Source organism: Accipiter gentilis, chromosome 7, assembly GCF_929443795.1.
Source record: "Accipiter gentilis chromosome 7, bAccGen1.1, whole genome shotgun sequence".
In the NCBI taxonomy this organism is placed as follows: Eukaryota; Metazoa; Chordata; class Aves; order Accipitriformes; family Accipitridae; genus Astur; species Astur gentilis.
Window position 1 is genome coordinate 2092884 of NC_064886.1, and position 18901 is coordinate 2111784.

Sequence of the window (18901 nt, forward strand, 5' to 3'; positions counted from 1 at the left end):
CGGATGTGGGTTTAGATGCTCCTCTCTTATTTTTAACAGCCGATTTGCCCTGATGGGAATAGATTTTCACAAACATGGAGCGAGAGTGCAAGGGCTGGCGGTGAGCTGTAGAAGGAGCTTCTTTTTCCTGCAGCACAAATCTTGCTGGAGGGGCAAAGTCCCCTTCACGCAGGGTGAGGATCCCTGTGAATTTTGCTTTTGAATTGAAATTTTTCCTTAGCAGCCCTTGGAGGGGAAGCAGAAGGGGGAAAGTTTCTGGGTGTCCTTGAACTCTAGCTTGGCCCTGAAATAGCCCAACCCTATGGCTGAGGGACAGAAATGGTTTGTCTGGCTCCATCCAGGACCCTCACTTGGTACATCTGGTTGCTCCTGGTGAACAGGTGACCACCAGAGACTTGCTGTTACTTTGAAATAGGATTTAGGACTCAATACCCTGTGACTTGGCAGCAAGCACCCAGAAATCAGGTTGGATCTTTTCCTTTTTATTGTAAAGGCTTATGTCTAGTAGGTCCAGTTTGTATCTCCGTTATCTGGGTGTCCTGGGGGCAGCTGGCATTGCTCCTGGGCTGTGCCCTCTGCCTGTCCTCTCCCTGCCACAATGCCAGCCGGAGCGTTGTCACCGTGTGCATCCAGATCAGGTCACCTGCTCTGTGGTCTCCAGGATGGACCAACAATGTCGTTTCCATCCTGGACTATTTAAAACAAAATGGGGTGGAAGGAAGGAAAGAAAATCTCCGTGTGACTTTGCTGCGCTATGAGAGAAAAATGAGCACCTGGGCACGTGGCTGTGTGGGGGAACGTCCTCACTGCTGCCCTTCATCTAGCTGGTGTCCAACCCTGCAAAAGGAAATGAGCAGCCAACGCAACCCAACCCAAGACCTTGTGTGTACCAGGAGAGAAAAACCCATCACCTGTCCCCAGCGGCCCACAAACTGAAGCTGTGTGTGAGGCCTCTTCATACAGGGACGTTGCTGAACACCTTCCCGCAGCATACAGCGGAGAGTCTTTTTCTGTGGCCTGGGAGCAAGACAAGAGCTATGGAGCATCCCCTGGTACATGGAGTTATGAGCCGTGACCCCTCAAAGTCTTTGTCTTATCCCTCGAGAGCTGATTGTGGCTCTTTTAATGTGGTGTCCAGTGATGCCCACCTCCCCTCTCCTCAGCTCCCAGCTGGGTGCATCAGCCCAGTCCTATACATCAGCTCTGTTGAATCCACAGTTGCCTTCAGTGCTCCTCTAGCCGTGTCCCTGGTGGGTCACTTCTCCTGGATCTTCCTCTCGGCTTTGTGACCAAGGACTTTGCGGTTTATGGCGCTGACCTTCTGCCCTGGGAAGCAGGCTGGCTGTGCCTGCTTGGGTGGTCAACCAGCGACGGGCAACGAGCAGCAAGTGTTGAGATGCCACCAGAGATCTTTGTGCTTCCTCAGCCCTGAGCATCTGAGAAAGAGCCCTCTGAAAGGCTGGTGCAGAGGGATTCAAGGTAATTTCCAGTGGATCAAGCCCTGTGCTGGGAATCTAGGAGCCCTAAACCCAGGTTTTCTACTGGAAAGGACCAGGCAGGACCTGAGAGCACGATGCCGGTGTCCAGGGGGCTATGGGGCATGTGTGTGAGCCATCACTGCCATTCAGACCATGGCCCTTCTCTACAGGTATCCCATCCCCGATGCTGGGGGTGGTTTCATAGGGAAGAGACTTCTTTTAAACACTGTCCCAGCCCAAATCACCTTCAGCAGGGGACTTCCCAACTGGGACATCATTTCTTTGTGACCATCAGTGGTTTTCTCCTCCCTGAACCTGCCCTGCTGCCAGTACAAGCCATTGTACAAGCACTCTACGGCTGTGTTGGCAGCTTGGCTGGGAGCTCCCTGCAGCCCACATCTGGCCACAGCTGGCTGCCTTGCCATCGAGCCGCTCCAGCCGGCAGCGAGGCACCGGAGGGTTTCCTACCCCAGCAGCGCTGTGTGGAGCTGAAGAATACAGCTTTGTCTGGGTAAGCCTAATTGACCCTGCAAGGCTGCGAATTGGGGGGAAAAAATCACAATGCGAGTATTTAAGCCAGCGAAGCGACTGAACGTGACATTTTGGCTGTATAAATAGGATTGTCACGCTGCAAAGAGGAACTGCTAGGATTATAAAGTGACTCTGTTTTCTTACTAGAGAGATGCTCTGAGAATAGCTCTGCCTTCTTCAGCTGCTTTGGATGATCCCCTCTGCAAGGGCTGAGGTTTCGTTTCAACCGGCTGGATCATCCTTCTGTCCGCAGCAGAGACGTTGCTGGGTTTGGACCTGGCTGTGATTTTGTGCAGAATATTTGCCACATGTACTAATGGAAGGGGCAGGTTGACTCCCTTTTTAGCTTGAATCCTGCATGGATTTTGTATTGTGGGGAGGGAACACTCCTGGTGCTGCTGCTCCAAGGGTTGCTGCAGCTGAGCTATTTGGGGATCTCTCCACCCTATTTTGGCCCTAAAGACAGCTAGAGTGAGGACAAAGGTGCCTCGTGGAGGGATTTTGCACCCTTTTGGTCCGCCCTTTGCTGTGGAGCAGCTCCCCAGTTAGGACCATGCAGGCAGTAACGTCTGCCAGCATCCCCCATCACCATCATGATATGGCCCCCGGGGCTGTGATTTCTGCCTGGGGCTGGGGTGGTAGAGAGAACCCTGACGCTGGACCTGTCGGGGTTGTCTTCCAAGGGACTGTTGAACTGTTTCAGGAGGAGGCTGGAGCCTGGTGTCTCCCCATAATCTCTCTGGGGGACTCGACCACCCTGGGGCCAGGGCTGGGAGTGTTTTGGTGGCTGCCTGGGGTAGACACAGGTCTGTAGGATGTCGACAGACAAATGCAAAGTCTTCTGGCTGTTCTTTGGCTTTGCGGTGATTCATCCCGGGATGCTTTCCAAATTCTCTTCCATCGATTTTATCTGTCCCATTCATAACGTGAACATTGCCTGACGCTGTTTGTTGTAGTAGGAGGAGGAAGGTTTGTTTATCGGGCTGTCACTGTGATGGATAACACATTTACACCAATTCCCTGGGCATCCAGAAAGATGCCAGGAGATGAAGGAGGGGGATATTGTGCCAAAACACGGTCCCTATCGGTGTGGTTTGGCACAGCTGCCGGCCTCAGGTGATGCTCCCGGTGTATTCAGTGAAGGTGTTGGGGCTTGCTGAGGGCATCGCTGCCCTCCTGATCTGCCCCCAGGGAGGGTAGAAACCCAAAATAAATGAAATAGGGGAGCTCTGGCTGCTCTTCTCCATGCAGGAGATGCCCAGGCATCCCACCTCCCAGCCAGGGAGCAAAGGAGAAACATCTGCACCCCGCAGCCAAAAGGCACCAGGGAGCTGTCGGGATGGCAGCGGGGGTGAGGAGGGCGTCACGGCCGAGGCAGCATCCCGGTCCCCGTCACCTCCGAGGTGCGCGGCTGCCACTCAGGGACCAGTGACGGCTGTCACAGCTGCCTGTCACTGCTGGGGAGCTGGCGGCAGGGCTCTTCTCCCATGTTGGCTGTCAGAGACGCGCCGGAGGCGGCTGTCACCCTCCGCCCGGGTGGTTTCCCCCCTTTCCTACTTTCCTCCCGGCACATCTGATCCCGTCAAGCGCGGGCTGTTGACTCAAGGATAAGCTGTGCGGCACGGAGCAGGAGCTGTGACCTTTGCCGGTGCGATGCTGCGGCGAAGGAGAGCGCGGAGGTTTTGGGGTGTTTCGGTGGAGGGTGGCATCCCCCGGCATCGGGTGCCCGGCTGTGGGGGCTGTGCCGCTCTGCGAGGATGGATGTGCTGGTTGGCATCGAGCACCACCACGGTGTTGAGGGCGCAGAGTTTGGCCTTTGGGGGCCCCTCCGGGTGATGGGGGAGTCGGAAAAGGGATGGGTGCTCAGCTGGGGGTCCCTGTTGGGCTGCTCGGTGGGTACCGGCTGCGTTCTTCCCTAGGAAATTCCACCCGTGCCCATTAAATACCACCTCAGAGGAGGAGAGGGGGGAAAAAAACCAACCTAAAACTGCCCTCGTACACTTGTGCGAGGGGAATTATGGCAAAGAGCGCTCTGATTTTCAAGCCATAAAGGATGTTGCTGGTGATAAATGTATAAGTAATGACTGACACCCAGGCAGGGGAGGTCAGCAGACATCAATCGTTGCGGGGCAGCTCGGGGTCGTTAGCGCAGGGCGGCGAGCTGCCAGCAGCCAAAGGATGGAGGGAGGCAGGGAACTGGCTGTCGTACTTCAAAGCTTATGAGGGTCGACTTATCCCGCTGCCGTGGGGGTAGCCGGAGCACCTCGGGTCCGGCACTTCTCCACCACGGGGTCCCTATGACAAAGCCTGGTCCCCCTGCAGTGGCGAGATGTGCTCCCATGGCCACGAGGGTTTTTTTTTTATTTATTTCTTGCAATTATCTCTAATTGTAGCAGTTTGGGGGTTTTGATAAGAATATTTCTCCTGTGTGTGTGTGGGGGCTGCTGCATCTCCACCTTCCCTTTGGGCATCATCCTGATTTAATATTGCAGCGGGAGAAACAGCTTTTCCTCTGGTTGGGCATCTCACGTGCACAGGTTAAAGGGGAGAATCGCCAATTAACTTCAAAGCCCCCCAAATCCTTGGGGCCGTTCCCGTCGGCGGTGGGGTGCCTCCCCCTGCCCTCCTGCAAACAGCAGGTCTATTGTTAAACGCCGCGATCCTTCATGTATCGCTCCCTCTAATGAACATAATTAGCCGTGAATCACGTAGGTCTCATTTTTGTTAGGACGTTAAAATTCCCGATACACTTTAATACATTTTTGCAGTGAGCACATTTAGAAAGTAATTAAAAGGCTCAGCCGTCTTTGCCTATGTCCCCTCTCCCCCTCCCTGGGATGGCAGGATTTAATTGAGGCCAGCTGAAAGTTAGTGGAAATAAATTGTGGCTGATAAAGCGGAGGTTGTAATTTAATTCTGGGAGAGGAGCTGTTCTTGCCTGGGTGTTTAGTTCATCAAGGACCGGTGTTGACGTGGAGGGGGGGAACTTATTTGTGTAATGTGATTTACTGATGAGAAAGTGATGTTTAGGGAGGAATAGTGCTCATGTGTGGAGCGGTCCCACTCTAAAACATCGTCTTCGGGGCTCGCGGGCATCCTTGGGAGGCTGCAGATATTGGGGCAGCGGGAGGGACGCTGGTCCAGGAGCCCAGGGTTGGCTCAAGGGCTGGTGAGAAGTGTGGGTCAAAAATATTGGCTGGTGTAAAACAGCCTTCCCGGGGCTGGGGGCAGCAATTACCTTAATTGACTTTGTAGTCCTTCAACATCTTAATTGCTGGCTGTGCCCGAAGGGTGATCGGGGCCGAGGCGGTGAAATAAAAGAAGGAGCCGGAGCAGCTGCTGGCAGGAGGTACGGGAGATGGATGTGTTTTAGGATGCTCCCAAGACTTTTAACAGCGCCTTGCACGGGAAGCGGCATGTAAATGTAACCTTCAGAAAGAGAGCGCAATTAAAACACCCTGCCGCCCGCTATATTAAAATGGGATATTAAAGCAAACAGTGGTTCTCCCCGCTCGGAGGGATAATATCGAAAGTGTATTTAGTGAGGGATTTGCTGGCATACTGAGCAAACGGCCGGGCTCGCAGCTGGGCGCTACCGCTCGGCTCTGCGCCGCGGCTCGGCTCGCCTCGTGCCGGGGCTGGTTGCTTGTGCCCGGGAAACCTCTCGAATCCCTTATTGAAAAATCCAGCCTTTGAATCCCTGGCACAGATCCCCCCCGGGGCTGAGCATCCCACGGGACAGGACCTTTCCTGCGGGCAGCGCAGCCGGCAGGAGGAGGATGAGGGTCTCTGCCCTTGCTGAGGCTGAAGGGGGATGTGGAGTCCAAGCACAGCACCGGCGCGGCCGTGCTGCTAATTACCTGCTGGCTCCAGCCGGTGCTAATGAACTTATCTCTTTTTCCTTACCCAGCCAAGGTCCCGTTACCCTTTCTCCCTCCTTTTCCCTTAGAAGGAGATCGCCGAGGTTGCTTTTTACTTTGTTTTCTATTTGCATATGAGTTAAATTGCCTTCCAAGCGGCTGACGCTTGGCTTTTTGTTCAGCCGCAACCGCAAGACGTGATGTCTTATTAATAAATGATGCAGTTGCCATTTCGGCTTCATTTTCGCTTTCTCGTTTGGACATCGTGACGTGGCTCCGATAGTTTGCAGTCCTGCTCGGTGTGCACGTGGGTGCAGCACCCACGGGGTGGGTGCATCACCTCCCACCTCTCTCCCTGCCCCAAACTGGGTGCTGGGGGCTGTTGTGTGGGGGCAGGAGACCCTGGTTCCCCACAGACCCAAGCCAGAGGTCTCTTGCTTTCCAGAAAGGGAGCCCAGCGGGGCATCTCTAAGGGGAAATATCAGGCAAACCCCATTTTTTTTTTCTGTGCATCCTTTGCTCCCCTTCCCAAAAGCTTGAACGCCAGCTCTCACCTTTATTATCACCTGATGGTTTTCCCTGTCTCTCCTCTTCCCACAGATACGCTGTCAGTGCCTCGCTGGTCCCCGCAGATCCCCCGTCGAGATCTAGGAAACTCGATAAAACACAGGTATGGCAACCCTACTGCAGCGCAGGCTGAATCCCCCCCTGATGCTGGGGGATGAACAACTCTATTTCTGTTTCTGGTCCAGGACGGGGGGCTCGGGGCCATTCCCCCTGTTTCCCATGCTGGGCTGCGCTGTCCTAGAAGCCTATTTAAATTCCATTTCAGTTCAGATTTGGTTTAGATAAGGCTTGAGTCGCTATCAATAAAAGCCACGTATTATCTGTGACCTTGTCAACCTTCAGCAAATTTCCCATCTCCGGATTATTGCCCTTCTGTATCTACCTCAAGAAGGGAAAGCACTAGAAATAGTCTCAGTTCTGCTATTCAGTGGGGCAGCTGCTTCTCCAACAGGCTGGAAACTTGGGTACCCAGGGGCGGGAGGTGTTTTGGGGGGCTCTGACCTCAGCCTAGGGTGGGCAAAGCTGGGAAGCCGCAGCAAGCCGGTGGCTAATGCCCACCCTGATCGGATTGTACCCCCTTTAGAGCAGGCTGTGCCCTTCTGCATAACCAAAGGGGGGGCTCAAATTTGTGTTTTGGCATCCCTAGAAAGACGCCTCGACACCTGCAGCAGTGTTTGTGCACAGCAAGGAAAGGATAAATCGGGACTCGGGAGATGTTCCTGCAGGAGCACGGATGGGGCGGAGCAGGTTCATCTCTCCCTGGCCACTTTTCGCGTTTCTCTCTGCAGGTTTTCCACCAAGTACTGGATGTCTCAGACCTGCACCGTCTGCGGGAAAGGAATGTTGTTCGGCTTAAAATGCAAAAACTGCAAGTACGGCACGGTGCCGGAGCTGTGTGTGTCGCTCCTTAATGTTGTGAGGGGGATAATTAGGGTTTTGCTGGTGGAGCTGAGCAGGGGGTTGGGCACGGAGAGACCGACCAGCCTCTCACCAGCTCATCCTTGCAGGAAGCTTTAATGACATGGGAAATGGGGTGAAGAACACGCCAAAACGGGGCTGAGGTTGGGTCTGCGTGCTGGCGACGGCAGCGGGGTCCTTAGGGATCATGCTGTCCACCAGACCTCGGCTCTGCTCACACCAGAGCTCTGAGTCAGATCCCGAGAGCTTCCCCCCTCACTGCTGCCCTTGGCCTGGCTTTAGATACCCACGTTTATAGGGTTATGTGCGGAATTATCTTTAGGAGATGGGGGGATGGATGCGCTGGAGGGGTGGCCGAGATCGGCTTGGATGAGAGCATCGCCTGCGTGCAGGGTAGCTCTGGCATCAGGTGGGTTTTGCCCACGGCCTTGGGCTGTATCCTCTATTTTTTTTGCAGCAGCAAAAGTCTTGGGGGCCTCTGTTTCCCAGCAATGTTGTGGCACCAAGAAGCCAACCCACCCCAAACTGCAATTAAGCTGCGGTGCAAAGAAGAGGGGCCGTGCTGGCCGTAAAATTGGGCAGGACTGGAAAAAGATAGTGAGGCAGAGGCTGGGGCCACTTCTACTGCTTTAAATCTGGCAGAGCCCAGCTCTTACACAGTATCGTGCAGCCATCAGCACTGAGTAAAGCTGCTTCTGGAGGCACGATTGCTTTTTCTAGGGATGGGTGTTGGGAATACACCAGTCATCTGTGGGTAACTGATTTAGCTGGAGCTATGAAGTGATAATGATCGCTGTTGCCATTGATTAAACACTGATGAGTTAGCAAATTGGGATTAAAACCTGGACAAGAAATGCCTGGTTAGTCTGCAGTTGGTCGTGGTTTTCTGGAAGTGATATTATCATATATATATATATTTTAACGTGGTGATTCCTTTTGCATTCAATGCTCAAGCAACTGCTGTGCCTGCCCGGGGCTGGTCCCTGCGCAGGAGGAGGGATGCTGGGACGTGCCCCTGCGATGCTGCGGCTCTGGCTCTGTGTCGGTCCTGGTGCCTGTAGTCTCTCAGAAAAGAGCAAATAAATTCCCCAGTTGTAAAAAGTTAGGGTGAACGCAAAGTATTTAGGTTTACCAGCTTTGCTGTAGCTGCCTGGCCCCGGCACTGCTTTCCCCAGAAACAGGAGGGGAACAAGCAGGTAAAACAAACAAGCAGACCCCAAACCCCCCAAGCCTCAAACACCGAATTAATCTCTACCTTTCCCTCTAGGAATGGCTTTGTAATAAAAGCTAACATTCACGGCTCCTGAATTTTCATTACCCAGCTCATTGACTTGTAGCTGCCGTCTTTTTTTTTCATCATTTACCCTTGTTTTTTAAATCCTTTCCTCTTCTTTGCCTTTTCCCCCTGTGGCTCTCCCTGCTCCGCTGGGGCTGCCGTGGCAGAGCGTGAGCCGGGGACTCATTTCCATCCCTAATTAAGAACGAACGGGAAGGTTTTGGGGCAGCGGGAGCCTGCTTATGCCTATATGCATGACCTAGGGGTGAAGCCCTCCATAGACTTCTGCCTCAGCTCTGCGAAACCAGGCAAAGCTCTGCAGAATATTCAACGTAGCCGTAAATGCTCTCATTATTTTTGTTAAATGTCCTGGTAATAAAGCTAGGAGGGGAGGGCACAATCGCAGAGATTCATTGGGAGCCAAAGGGGGCCAGGGCAGTCGCTTCCTTCCCCTTGCTGCCCCTGAATTTAATTAAGCATAAAACAGCGTTAGCGCTTGGATGGTGGTTGGGGGTAAGCGGCTTTCGCCCGAGTGCAGGTCTCTTCCCATTTTATTTCAGCTGAGGCTGGCAGAAATGACAATTTTGGGTATCCTCAAGCTGGCTGGTGGGTGCCTGCTCCCCCCGCAGCCACCAGAGAAAGGGGAGAGCCGGGCAGGAACCCCCCAAACCAGGTTTGGGGGTTCCTGCACCCCTCCATCAGGACAGATGCACCCGCCGTGGCTCTCGTTTGGCAGCCCCTGTGTCCTCCCAGCCAGCCCCCCCTGATGCTCCGGGACGTGCATCCCATCCCGCTTCTTATCCCTGCGCCCACAGCCTGGGGCGGGGGGGGGGGGGGCGGCTTGGGAATTCCGGGTGGAAGACCAGGGAGGGTTTACCCATGGGGACCGCTCAGGCAGCGAGCACCCAAGGGCTGCGCACAACCGAAATATTACATCGAGTCACCTTCCTGGGTGGAGAAAGGGTCCTGGGGCTGCAACGATGCTCCCTGCTCCGAGCCGCATCCCTCCGGCCGTACCGTGATGCTCCGCATCCCCTCCGCCCTCGCTTCTCACGCCTTTTATTCTGTCCCCTGCTAGGCTCAAGTGCCACAACAAATGCACCAAAGAGGCTCCTCCGTGTCACCTGCTGATCATCCACCGCGGAGGTAAGGGCCTTTCTTCCCCCTTCTGCCTCCGTGGATGTTGCCGCCAAGTAAAACTTTCAAAAGCCCCCCGGGCGATTCGGGAGCCCGACCCTCGCTGACGGACGGCTGGCGGGACGGAGGCTCCCGAACCGCTTGGGCGCTCTGTGAAAATTTTACCCACCGTTTTTTCCGCTTGTAGGGAGACGAGCCGTTCGGGGCGAGGCAGATTTGCATTGCAAACCACTTCCACCCACCCTTCCCCTGCCTCCTTTTCTTTTCAGATTCCCCACCGCACGGGGTAAGTGCAACAGGTTTTAGCCTTTTGCTACCGTCGAGAGCTTAGGGCGGACGCGTGGGACCCGAAATCTCCCGCGGCGCTGTCGGTGCATGGGGGTCCCCACGATGGGGATGCGGCCGTGCCCCTGTGGATGCTCGTGGTGCTTTTGGAGCTGCCTTTATCCCGCTCTCCTCCGGGAGAGCCCGTCCTAAAATCCACAGAGGAGGGGAGAACTTTGCAGCAGGACGACGGGCGTCGCTTCTCACCTCTTTTCTTCTAGATTTTGGCCGAGTGCTCCCTGACGGCCAGAGGACTGCAACCGCCTAAGGGAAACGCTTCCAATTACCATTGCCTTGAATTTTGAGCTTTTTAAGGCCGTTACTGTGTGTTAAATACCACCAAAATCAGTCTCATCTGTTTAATCACGGGGAAATGCATTGTGCTGGTGGCACCTCGCGAGGCGAGTGGGGATGCTGTGGCTCAGAGGAGGGCAATTTTGCAGCCTCCGCTCCGGCCCCCATGCCCTTGCTTGCAGGAAATTTGGGTGGAAGGGGCAGAAGACCGCCCCGTCATTCTCCGAGCTGCTGCAAACCCTGACCAGGAGGCAGGGAAAGCAGAGCCCCGTGCTGCAGGGGACAGGTGGGCGCCTGGGATGGGCAGAAATTGGGGTTTACGGCTGCGGTCTGTGATGTTGCAAGAGCCGGAGGTGCTCACTGTGTGTTTTCGCATGGGAGCAAGGAGCAGCATGGCTTTGGGGCGGCCTCAGCGTCCGTGAAATAGCCACCCCTGCAAAAAAAGCTCTTAAATACATTGCCTTGCAGCCAGCCCATTCCTAAGGCCCCCGGGGCTGCAGGCTGGCTTTCCCCCAAAAAATCTCCCTGCTGAGAGCAGGATGCTCTGAGCCGGCTCCTTGCTCCCCAGCCCTCCCTGAAAAGCTGCAGCGAGGAAGAGGATGGTGCCCGGTCCTGATGCTGGCTGATGCCCCCCCAGCTTGTGGGGTGGCTGTGATGGCTGCTGATCCTCCCCGAATTGCAGCCCCTCGGTGGGAGGAGAAGGGTGTTGTTCACAGCCCACCACGGGGGGCTTTAAGCCCCCCACGTCCCGGGGAGGGGTTTGGCTGTAGCCTGGGTGCAGGGGGGAGCCCCAAGGCTGGCTGCAACCCGGGGCAGGAGCTGAGCGGCTTGGAGGTGCCGCGGGGGATTGCTTTGGAGAGCGATTCAAGAGCGGTTTGCAAGCGCAGGGTGACCCCAAATGCTCCTTCGAAGCTTTGATGTGTCTCCATCTCTCTCCCCCCTCCTCTCCATCCCCTTTTCCCCTCTCTCCCTTCTTAATCCAGCAAGGTTAGTCCGGACAGAGTCGGTGCCCTGTGATATCAACAACCCCTTGCGGAAACCCCCCAGGTATTCGGACCTGCACGTCAGCCAGACGCTCCCCAAAACCAACAAACTCAACAAGGTGAGCTGCTCCACTAGCCCTGAACACCCCCTTTGCCCCCACCTCCTGCCAGAGGGGACCGGCCCCGTGTCGCCAAAATATCAGTGGCTTTTGCTGGTTTTTTGTGTGTGGCTGCTCTTGTAGACGAGGGTCCCAAAGCAGGTGACGTTTTCAAGTGCCACCCCATTTGCCTCGGCTTTCCCGGCAGGGATGCTCCTTGCATGAGAAGCAGCAGCTTTCCCAGGGCACGTCCTTTGGGAGCATCAGTCCCGTTTGCTGGGTGGGAGCACAGCTCAGAGAGTAATTTCTTAAAGGAAGGAATTTAAGAGCAAAAGGGGCTGAAGGAATTTAAGAGCAGGAGGGGACCGGTGGGTTGTCCCCGGGATGGGGCATCTCCCAGCCCCTCAGCCATCTGCCAAGACCAAGCCTTGCAGGTGGCTCCGTGGGTCTCCAGGCTCATCCACCACTGCGGGACTGATGTGTGTGTCAGTGCGTGGGTAGGAGCTGCCTAGAAACCTGCCTGGGGGCTTAAATTAAAAAAATAATCCCGTGGACTGGTGCTAATTCAAGGAGCAGAGTGAGGGTGGGCTTGGTGTTGAGGCAGGATGAACCTCGCTGTGAGCAGAGCTGCGAGCTCCTCGCCCTTTGGGTTTCCCAGTGTGGTTTGCACCCACCGAGGTTATTTCTTTTAAAAATAAAATGGGATCAGCACTTTCAAAATAACCTGGGTCCCACTGGTCCTGCTCCATTGTGGCCTTTCAGTCTCCAGATCTAAGCGGAATTTGGGGTGGTTTGTGGTCTCTACTACTACCTGAGACTTCTGTAAATAACAAATTTATTGTTACAAATAAAACAAGCCCAGAACTTGATTGTGTCCCTGGCAAAGCTGGTCGAGCCAGACCCGACAGTGCACTTGGTTTGCTTGCTTCTGCCCTGCATTAATAGCAATAAAACCAACATGGGGTTATTTTTGATGAAATTTAGAGCCTGTTGCCTTCAGTGGAAAATTTCTCATGGGCAGCCAGAAGTAGCACAGGGTGAGGTGTTCGCAGGCTGGAAGTGCTCGAAGCGAGGGAAATCCTCGGTGTGATGGGGAACAGGTCTTCAAAACCCTGGCTTCCCAAAGCCTGGCAGGACCCCCCAGCTCCTCCCAGAGCTCAGCATCTTCTGGCTCTCAGCAAAGGCTGGGTACCGGATGATGCTCTCTTGGATGCAGTTTTTAAACCTAAATCTCTTAGGAGATCCTTAGTGAGATGATCTGCTCTGTTGTTGTTGTTATGGGGTGGTGCAAACGGCTTTTTGAGGCTGGAGAGCTACTGCAGGTATTCAAAAGAAAGAGAGATATGTTTTTCTTTTTAGCTCCCGTCCTTCCAGTGATTTGTTTTGTTTTATTAGAGGGCAGCGGGGAAGCGATTCGGCTCGCTGATAAAGGCTTTGGGTGCGAAGGGCATCAGCCCTGTTTCTCCTTCTGCCACGCAGTCCTTTCACCTTTCTTAACTTTTCTCTAACCAGAGCATGATGATGCACAGTGTGTGTATCTCTATTTATACATTTGGCTTTGACCTGAGCACTCCCATTCTGGTTAAAGTTTCCTCTATAAATGTGCTTTATGCAACAGGGGCCCCTTCTTACTTTAATGTTTCTAAAAGCATTTCTTTAGACATACCCTGTTCTCTGTGAATACTATTGAAATCTTATTGTCAGTGGCCTTTGTTGATTTAAAAAATAATTTACCTGGCTAATATTGTCGTGCATGTCAGGATGGTCTATAGAAAATGTATGTGGGTTTCCTGGAAAGCCCAGCTCATTTAAAAATTAATCAATTTGGACAAAATTACCTGCTGGGGGAGGCTTGTGCAGATTTTCTAACCTTGGAAGGATCTTGCCATGGGTGCACCTGTCTGGAGATGGGAGCACGCAGTGCTGCTGAAGGTCAGACCCTGTTAAGTGTCTCCAAGTTGGACAGCAATGTCACGAGCAAGGTGGGAAATTCTGGCCTCGATTTTCCTTTTCAGATCTAAGATATCCAGGCAGGTTTTCCTCCCCGTTTGCTCCCAGGTGGTCCTTTCTCACCCATCGCAGTGTGCCCCGGAGACGTGCACCCAAAGCTGCTGTCCTTGCCTTGATTAGGAAGGGTCAACGAAGGGCAAGAAATGTCTTGGGATGTGTTGGCTGATCTTTTTCAAATCTGCCTCAGCTCAGCCCCCTGCTCCGAGCGAGGCACTGGGTTTTTGGCTCAAAGGAGGTCAGCAGAAGTCGCCAGCTCCTTCATGTCTCTAAGAACCGAGCCCCAGGGATGCGACCCCCAACTGTGGTCTTGGTGGCCGTGACTCTGCAAAGCCAGCAGGGTTTGGGGAGCCCTCAGCCCTGGGTGCGTAGCATGGAGGGGTTCGCAAAGGAGCCCCATTTCTGGTGTGAAACGGCCTTGGTGCAAACTGTGAATACAGACAGCTTTAGAAAAGGCCAGGCTGGGGCTCTGGTTGTTTTCTGGGAATTCTGGAAATGGGGGACTGGGATGACCTGTGTAGCTCTCGCTTGTCACCTGGGGTCCTCTATACTGCAGCACCTTGGGTTGGCACCGGCCGGCACCGCTCTCACTGACTCCTCTCTTCTCTCCTTCCCCGTGTCCCGCAGGACCACATCCCGGTGCCCTACCAGCCAGACTCCAGCAGCAACCCCTCCTCTACCACCTCCTCCACACCTTCCTCGCCGGCCCCACCGCTGCCGCCCAGCGCGACACCCCCGTCCCCGCTGCACCCCTCCCCGCAGTGCCCACGCCAGCAGAAGCAGTTCAACTTGCCAGGTACCGTGAGCTCCCCACTTCCACACCTCGATGAGAAGGGCTCGTGCCCTGGGGTGTCCTCAGGGTGAGGATCTGCTCCAGCTGCTTGCCCGCCTAGACTTCCAGTGGGATGGGGAAATGTTGGAAGCAGAAATGAGCAGCAAAGATGAGTTTAGGATAATTCAGGTTGGGAGGGAGCTTGGGAGTCAAACCTCGTGCTTGAAGCAGGGTCAGAGCTCAAGGATTGATCCAGTTTGGTCTTGAAAAACCTCCAAGGAATGAGCCAGCACAACCTCTGTGGGCAACCTGCTGTGCTTGAGGCTACTGAAACCTTTCCAGGCATGACTCCTCCGTGGCGTGTGCCCGCTGCATTGCCTCAACAGCAAGTGGGAAACAAAGTAATGAGGGTAACTTGAGTTAACTTCACCGTGTCTTTGGGGTGACAGGTCTCCAACGAGCTTTTTGGCAGTGCATGTGGGGTGATCGTGGGGAGCAGCTGATGCTGGGACTATCTGACATAGCTTGTCCCACCGAGTCTTGTCTGTGTACCTGGGACCCATCTGCTCCTGGAGCTCAGTGTCTTCAGGGTTGGCGGAAGAGGCAATTTGTTCACGGTAGCTGCAGGACATAGGAGTTGCATTAAATGGCCAAAAAAGCTCCTCCTGGCCTGAGGACGTGCTGAAGTCTGTCCCAGCAGTGCTGCTGCTCCAGGGAAGGTCCTTTCCTGGAGGGGAATGGCTCGGCATCACTCCTGGCAGCGTAGAGGGGGGCTCAACTGTCTTCAGCCACCCACCTGCCTCTCCAGCCGCTCCCAAAAAGGGCCTGGTGAGGGGAGAGGAGGGGGAGCCGTGGCCCTGACCCATCGCTGAGATGCTGAAGCACTCATGGCTGCCCCGGGGCCCGTGACCCCTGTTGGGTCAGTGGCCTTGAGCCTCTTTGACAAGGCAGCAGCCGGGAGGTTGGGGCTCCTCCTGCATCCCAAAACCCCCAGGATTAACTAACTGATCTGGTAGGAAAGAGGGTCAAGGCTGCTTCTCTGGAGGAACCAGACGGCACCTTCGTGCTCTGCTCATCCTGCTGGGCTATGGTGATTCCTCCCTTCCGTCTTGACAAGCCTTCAGGTAGAGGGGGAGGAGGAGGAGGGAGGCGAGGGGGGATTTGACTGGCAGGATCCATTGCCACAATAACAACCATATCCAAAAGCTGGAAAAAAAACCCCCAAACCAACCACCAACCAAACAACATGGGTCCTTGTGTGCCTGGAGAGGCTGCAGCCGTGCACAAGTCTTGCTCGCTGGAGTGCCCAGGGCTCAGGTGGGATGCTGGAGGGAGACAGCGGAGGAGCTGTGAGGAAGCACTGAGCACCCCACGGAGCAGTGTAACCTGTCCGTCAAGGAGGGCCTTGGATCCTTCTCCAGCTCCCCAGGTTGGGATTTTGCCAGCCACAGCCCTTGAGCTGGGAGGATAGTCCATAGCGTGGCTGCAAACCTGAGAGCACGGCATGGGTTTCCGTGCCAGTATAACCGAGTTCGTGGTGGTCCAGCCAGAGCTGAAGCATCCTGATGTCTTGGCAGCGTGATAGCTGGACTTGCAGCAATTAACATCCCTAAATTGTTTGTTGGGCAGGCCCTGGACCCCGTCTGGGTCTGGGGGGAAGGGACAGAGGGTCCAGCAGTCGGTGACCCTGTCATGCATCATTTCTGGAGCAGAGAGTTCCCTGCAGGTCTTTTGAGATGTTATTTCATGTTGTTTAAAGCAGAAACCACAGAAGTAACCCCCATAGTGGGCATCATCATCTCCATATAGGGACCTGGACATGCTGTCACTGCTGCCATAGCTGAGCCAGCGCAGGGAGCCGCTGGCACGCTCGCCCAGCTGGCAGGGATGGAGCAGGGCAGGATCAGACCCCAGCAGCTCGGTGAGGTGGTTGCCCCCTGCTTTCATGCCCATGATGAGCAGAGCCCTGTGGCAAACAGGAGCCAGTCTGACACAGAGCAGGACTTACTGTGCTTTCATCTTCCAACACGGGAAGTTCTCCATGGTTTATCTCATCAAGATGGTCATCTTGGGGATTAGGATTTGAGCTTGGAAATTGCAACACGGTGACCTTTTTCTGCCAGAATTACCTTTGAGTCTCCTTTGATCTCAGCTCAGGGGTGCTCAGGTCCCGCTGCAGAGCTGAGGTCGGTGTTCAGGGTCTCGAGCTGGAGAGAAGCTGAGGGACGGTCTTTGAGGTCTTGAAGCTTAAGGGGAAGGTGCCAACCTCTGGTGGCCTCAGCAGCTCTTTCTTGCTTCATACCCATCACCTGCCTGCTCGCATGAGTCAAATCAGCCCATGGACTTTGCCCACTGGCGATGGGGAGCCAATGGAGGGTACCACCACCTAGACCCCTTCTGCAGTGCTGGCTTTGGGCAGTGGCTCCAGGGACTGCTGGCAGCCACCGGCTTCTTTCAGTGCACCAGGAGGCAAGCAGGGAGCCCAGGAAGGACACGTCTCCAAAGCATGGCAAAAATGCCCAGTTAGATTGGCTGGATTGGGCCAAAGACGGGGAGCAGCTGCAAATCCATTGCTCAGTGTCCCCGTGATGCTGAGCAGTTCCCAAAGGCTAGTCGGGAGCTGAGCACTCAAACCCTGCGGGCTTTTACTGGCAACCGTGTCCAAATCCCACCGGCAACACTGCAGATGACATCAACGCTCTCTAAACGGTATAGAGCAGTAGCTGATGGTGGCAAAAATTAAGTTATAATCCAGCCAGATTGTTAGAGGGCTAACGTCTTAATTTTTTTGGCCTGGGCACCCTACATGCCATCGTGGGTAGCATCCTCTGGAGAGGTGGAGGTGGGAGAAGTTGGGTCACGCAGAAGGGGACCCAGACCTGGGGCTGGCATTTCATGGTGCAGAACTGGGTGCAGGTTGGGGTCTCTTCAATGTCTGGCTCTGCAGGTCAGTGTTTAACCCCGCTTTTCTCTTTTCCAGCTTCCCATTACTACAAGTACAAGCAGCAGTTCATTTTCCCAGGTAAGTCTCTTTGAAAGTCTTCCCTGTAACGTGGGGTGCTGAGATACCCCTTTAGGGGGGTAGCTGCATGGCTGGCTCTCCTAACCCCTGGATTTGTGCAGGCGGGTTGTGCTGGGGTGGGCTTTCTCCCCCAAACCAGTACATTGTTGCAGGACCGTGCACTACTAAGATGCTGCAGGGCTGGGTGGCCCTAAGTTACACCCAGCTTATAGCTAAAGGTGTAACTAAATTGGACCTGGGGACGAAGGGAAGTTTTTGGTGGGGTTTAGTTCCTTTGGGTGCCTCCCAGCCTGCTCTCACTCCATTCTCTTCTCCCCAGATGTGGTGCCCGAGACGCCGACCCGTGCCCCGCAGGTGGTCCTCCACCCTGTCAACTCCAACCCCATGTGAGTGCCTTCTCCTCCTCCTGGCCAGCTTCACCTTCCCCTCCCCAGGCAGCGCATCCTCTGCACCCCACCTCCTCCAGGCACCCATGGGTGCTCCCCTGGCTTTGCAGGACCAGTTGGGGGCTTAGGGATGCCTTTAGGGCAGGTTGGGGTGCATGGTGGGGGTGAAGCCTTGGTGCTCCTGCTGCACGAACGCAGCTCGTGGCTCTGGCTTGTGTCTCGAGGAGGAGAAAGGTTGAAAGGACAGCGCAGGGGATTGATTTATAACCTACAGCAATGCACCTGCCCAGCACTTCACCATCAGAAAAAAAAATGGCTTTTAGTCCAAGGCAAAACCCACGAGACGCCAAAGCCCAAGCGATGAATCTTTTACTAAATTATAAGCAGACAACCGGGGTCTTTGAGATAATTTTAATAAAGGCAGTTCATGCAGCCCCACCTGTAATATTTTCAAGCCCAACAAACTTTGCCCTGAAATTAGTTTTGAAATGCAGTATCTAATTGACATTAGGACCAGCTCTCCCCGGCACATCGAGTCCGAATGCGGCATTCGCTGCGGTCCTTGTGCCTGCGCCGCCCCAGCAGTGACATTACAGTTTAGGATTGCTTGCCGATCCTTTTTATAAATGCCATTTTTGAAGGATTTTACAAGCCAGGAGTTTAACAGATAGGGTCTCGCTCCAGGCTGTGATGTGGTTTGTTTCCAGCTCGCCCACGCTCTCCAAACTGCATTGGCAACTGCTGGGGGGTCCAGCGGATCTCGCCTCTGGGGGAGGCGATGGGAGGGATGGGGACAGAACTGCTGTCCCCACTGGTGACTGGTGGCTGGGAAATTAATGGCAAAGTGGTGAAGTCAGAGCCTTCCCCCTCCCCCGCCCCCCCTTCCTTCCCTGCCTAAAGCAAGGTATCAGACTTTTGTGGGTAAATAGCTTTCAATATGCAAAATCTGTGATTCTTCTCTTGCTCACACCACTGAAAATAACCTGTGGGAGCCATTGAGGTTACCCTGGGCTTGGCTGGGTTAAACAGCAGACTGCTTTCGGATACTCGGGAGACAAGTATTCGTGCCTGGGTTAAAGATCAGGCAGGAGACTGCTGCTCCTGCAAACCGCCTGTGCATCGTGATGGGCAGCAGAAGCCGTCAGCATCTACCTGGGCTTTCTGTGCTGCTTAAAATATCAGGGTTGGCTCCTTCAGTATATGCACCTGTGCTTCCCCTGGGATTTATAGGTCTTTAGTGGCAATTGA

General features: G+C 54.5%; 1 protein-coding gene across 3 annotated transcripts in view; it reads left to right on the top strand.

Annotated features, from left to right (window-relative positions):
• The window catches only part of KSR2 (kinase suppressor of ras 2), an 87712-nt gene that overhangs the window by 34151 nt on the left and 34660 nt on the right, over positions 1 to 18901 (top strand). For all 3 annotated transcript variants that reach the window (XM_049806807.1, XM_049806809.1, XM_049806810.1), the window contains exons 6-12: positions 6470 to 6539; positions 7225 to 7308; positions 9709 to 9776; positions 11369 to 11487; positions 14101 to 14269; positions 17226 to 17267; positions 17587 to 17653. In XM_049806807.1, coding sequence (XP_049662764.1) covers positions 6470 to 6539; positions 7225 to 7308; positions 9709 to 9776; positions 11369 to 11487; positions 14101 to 14269; positions 17226 to 17267; positions 17587 to 17653 — 619 coding nt within the window. The remainder of the gene's footprint in view (positions 1 to 6469; positions 6540 to 7224; positions 7309 to 9708; positions 9777 to 11368; positions 11488 to 14100; positions 14270 to 17225; positions 17268 to 17586; positions 17654 to 18901) is intronic.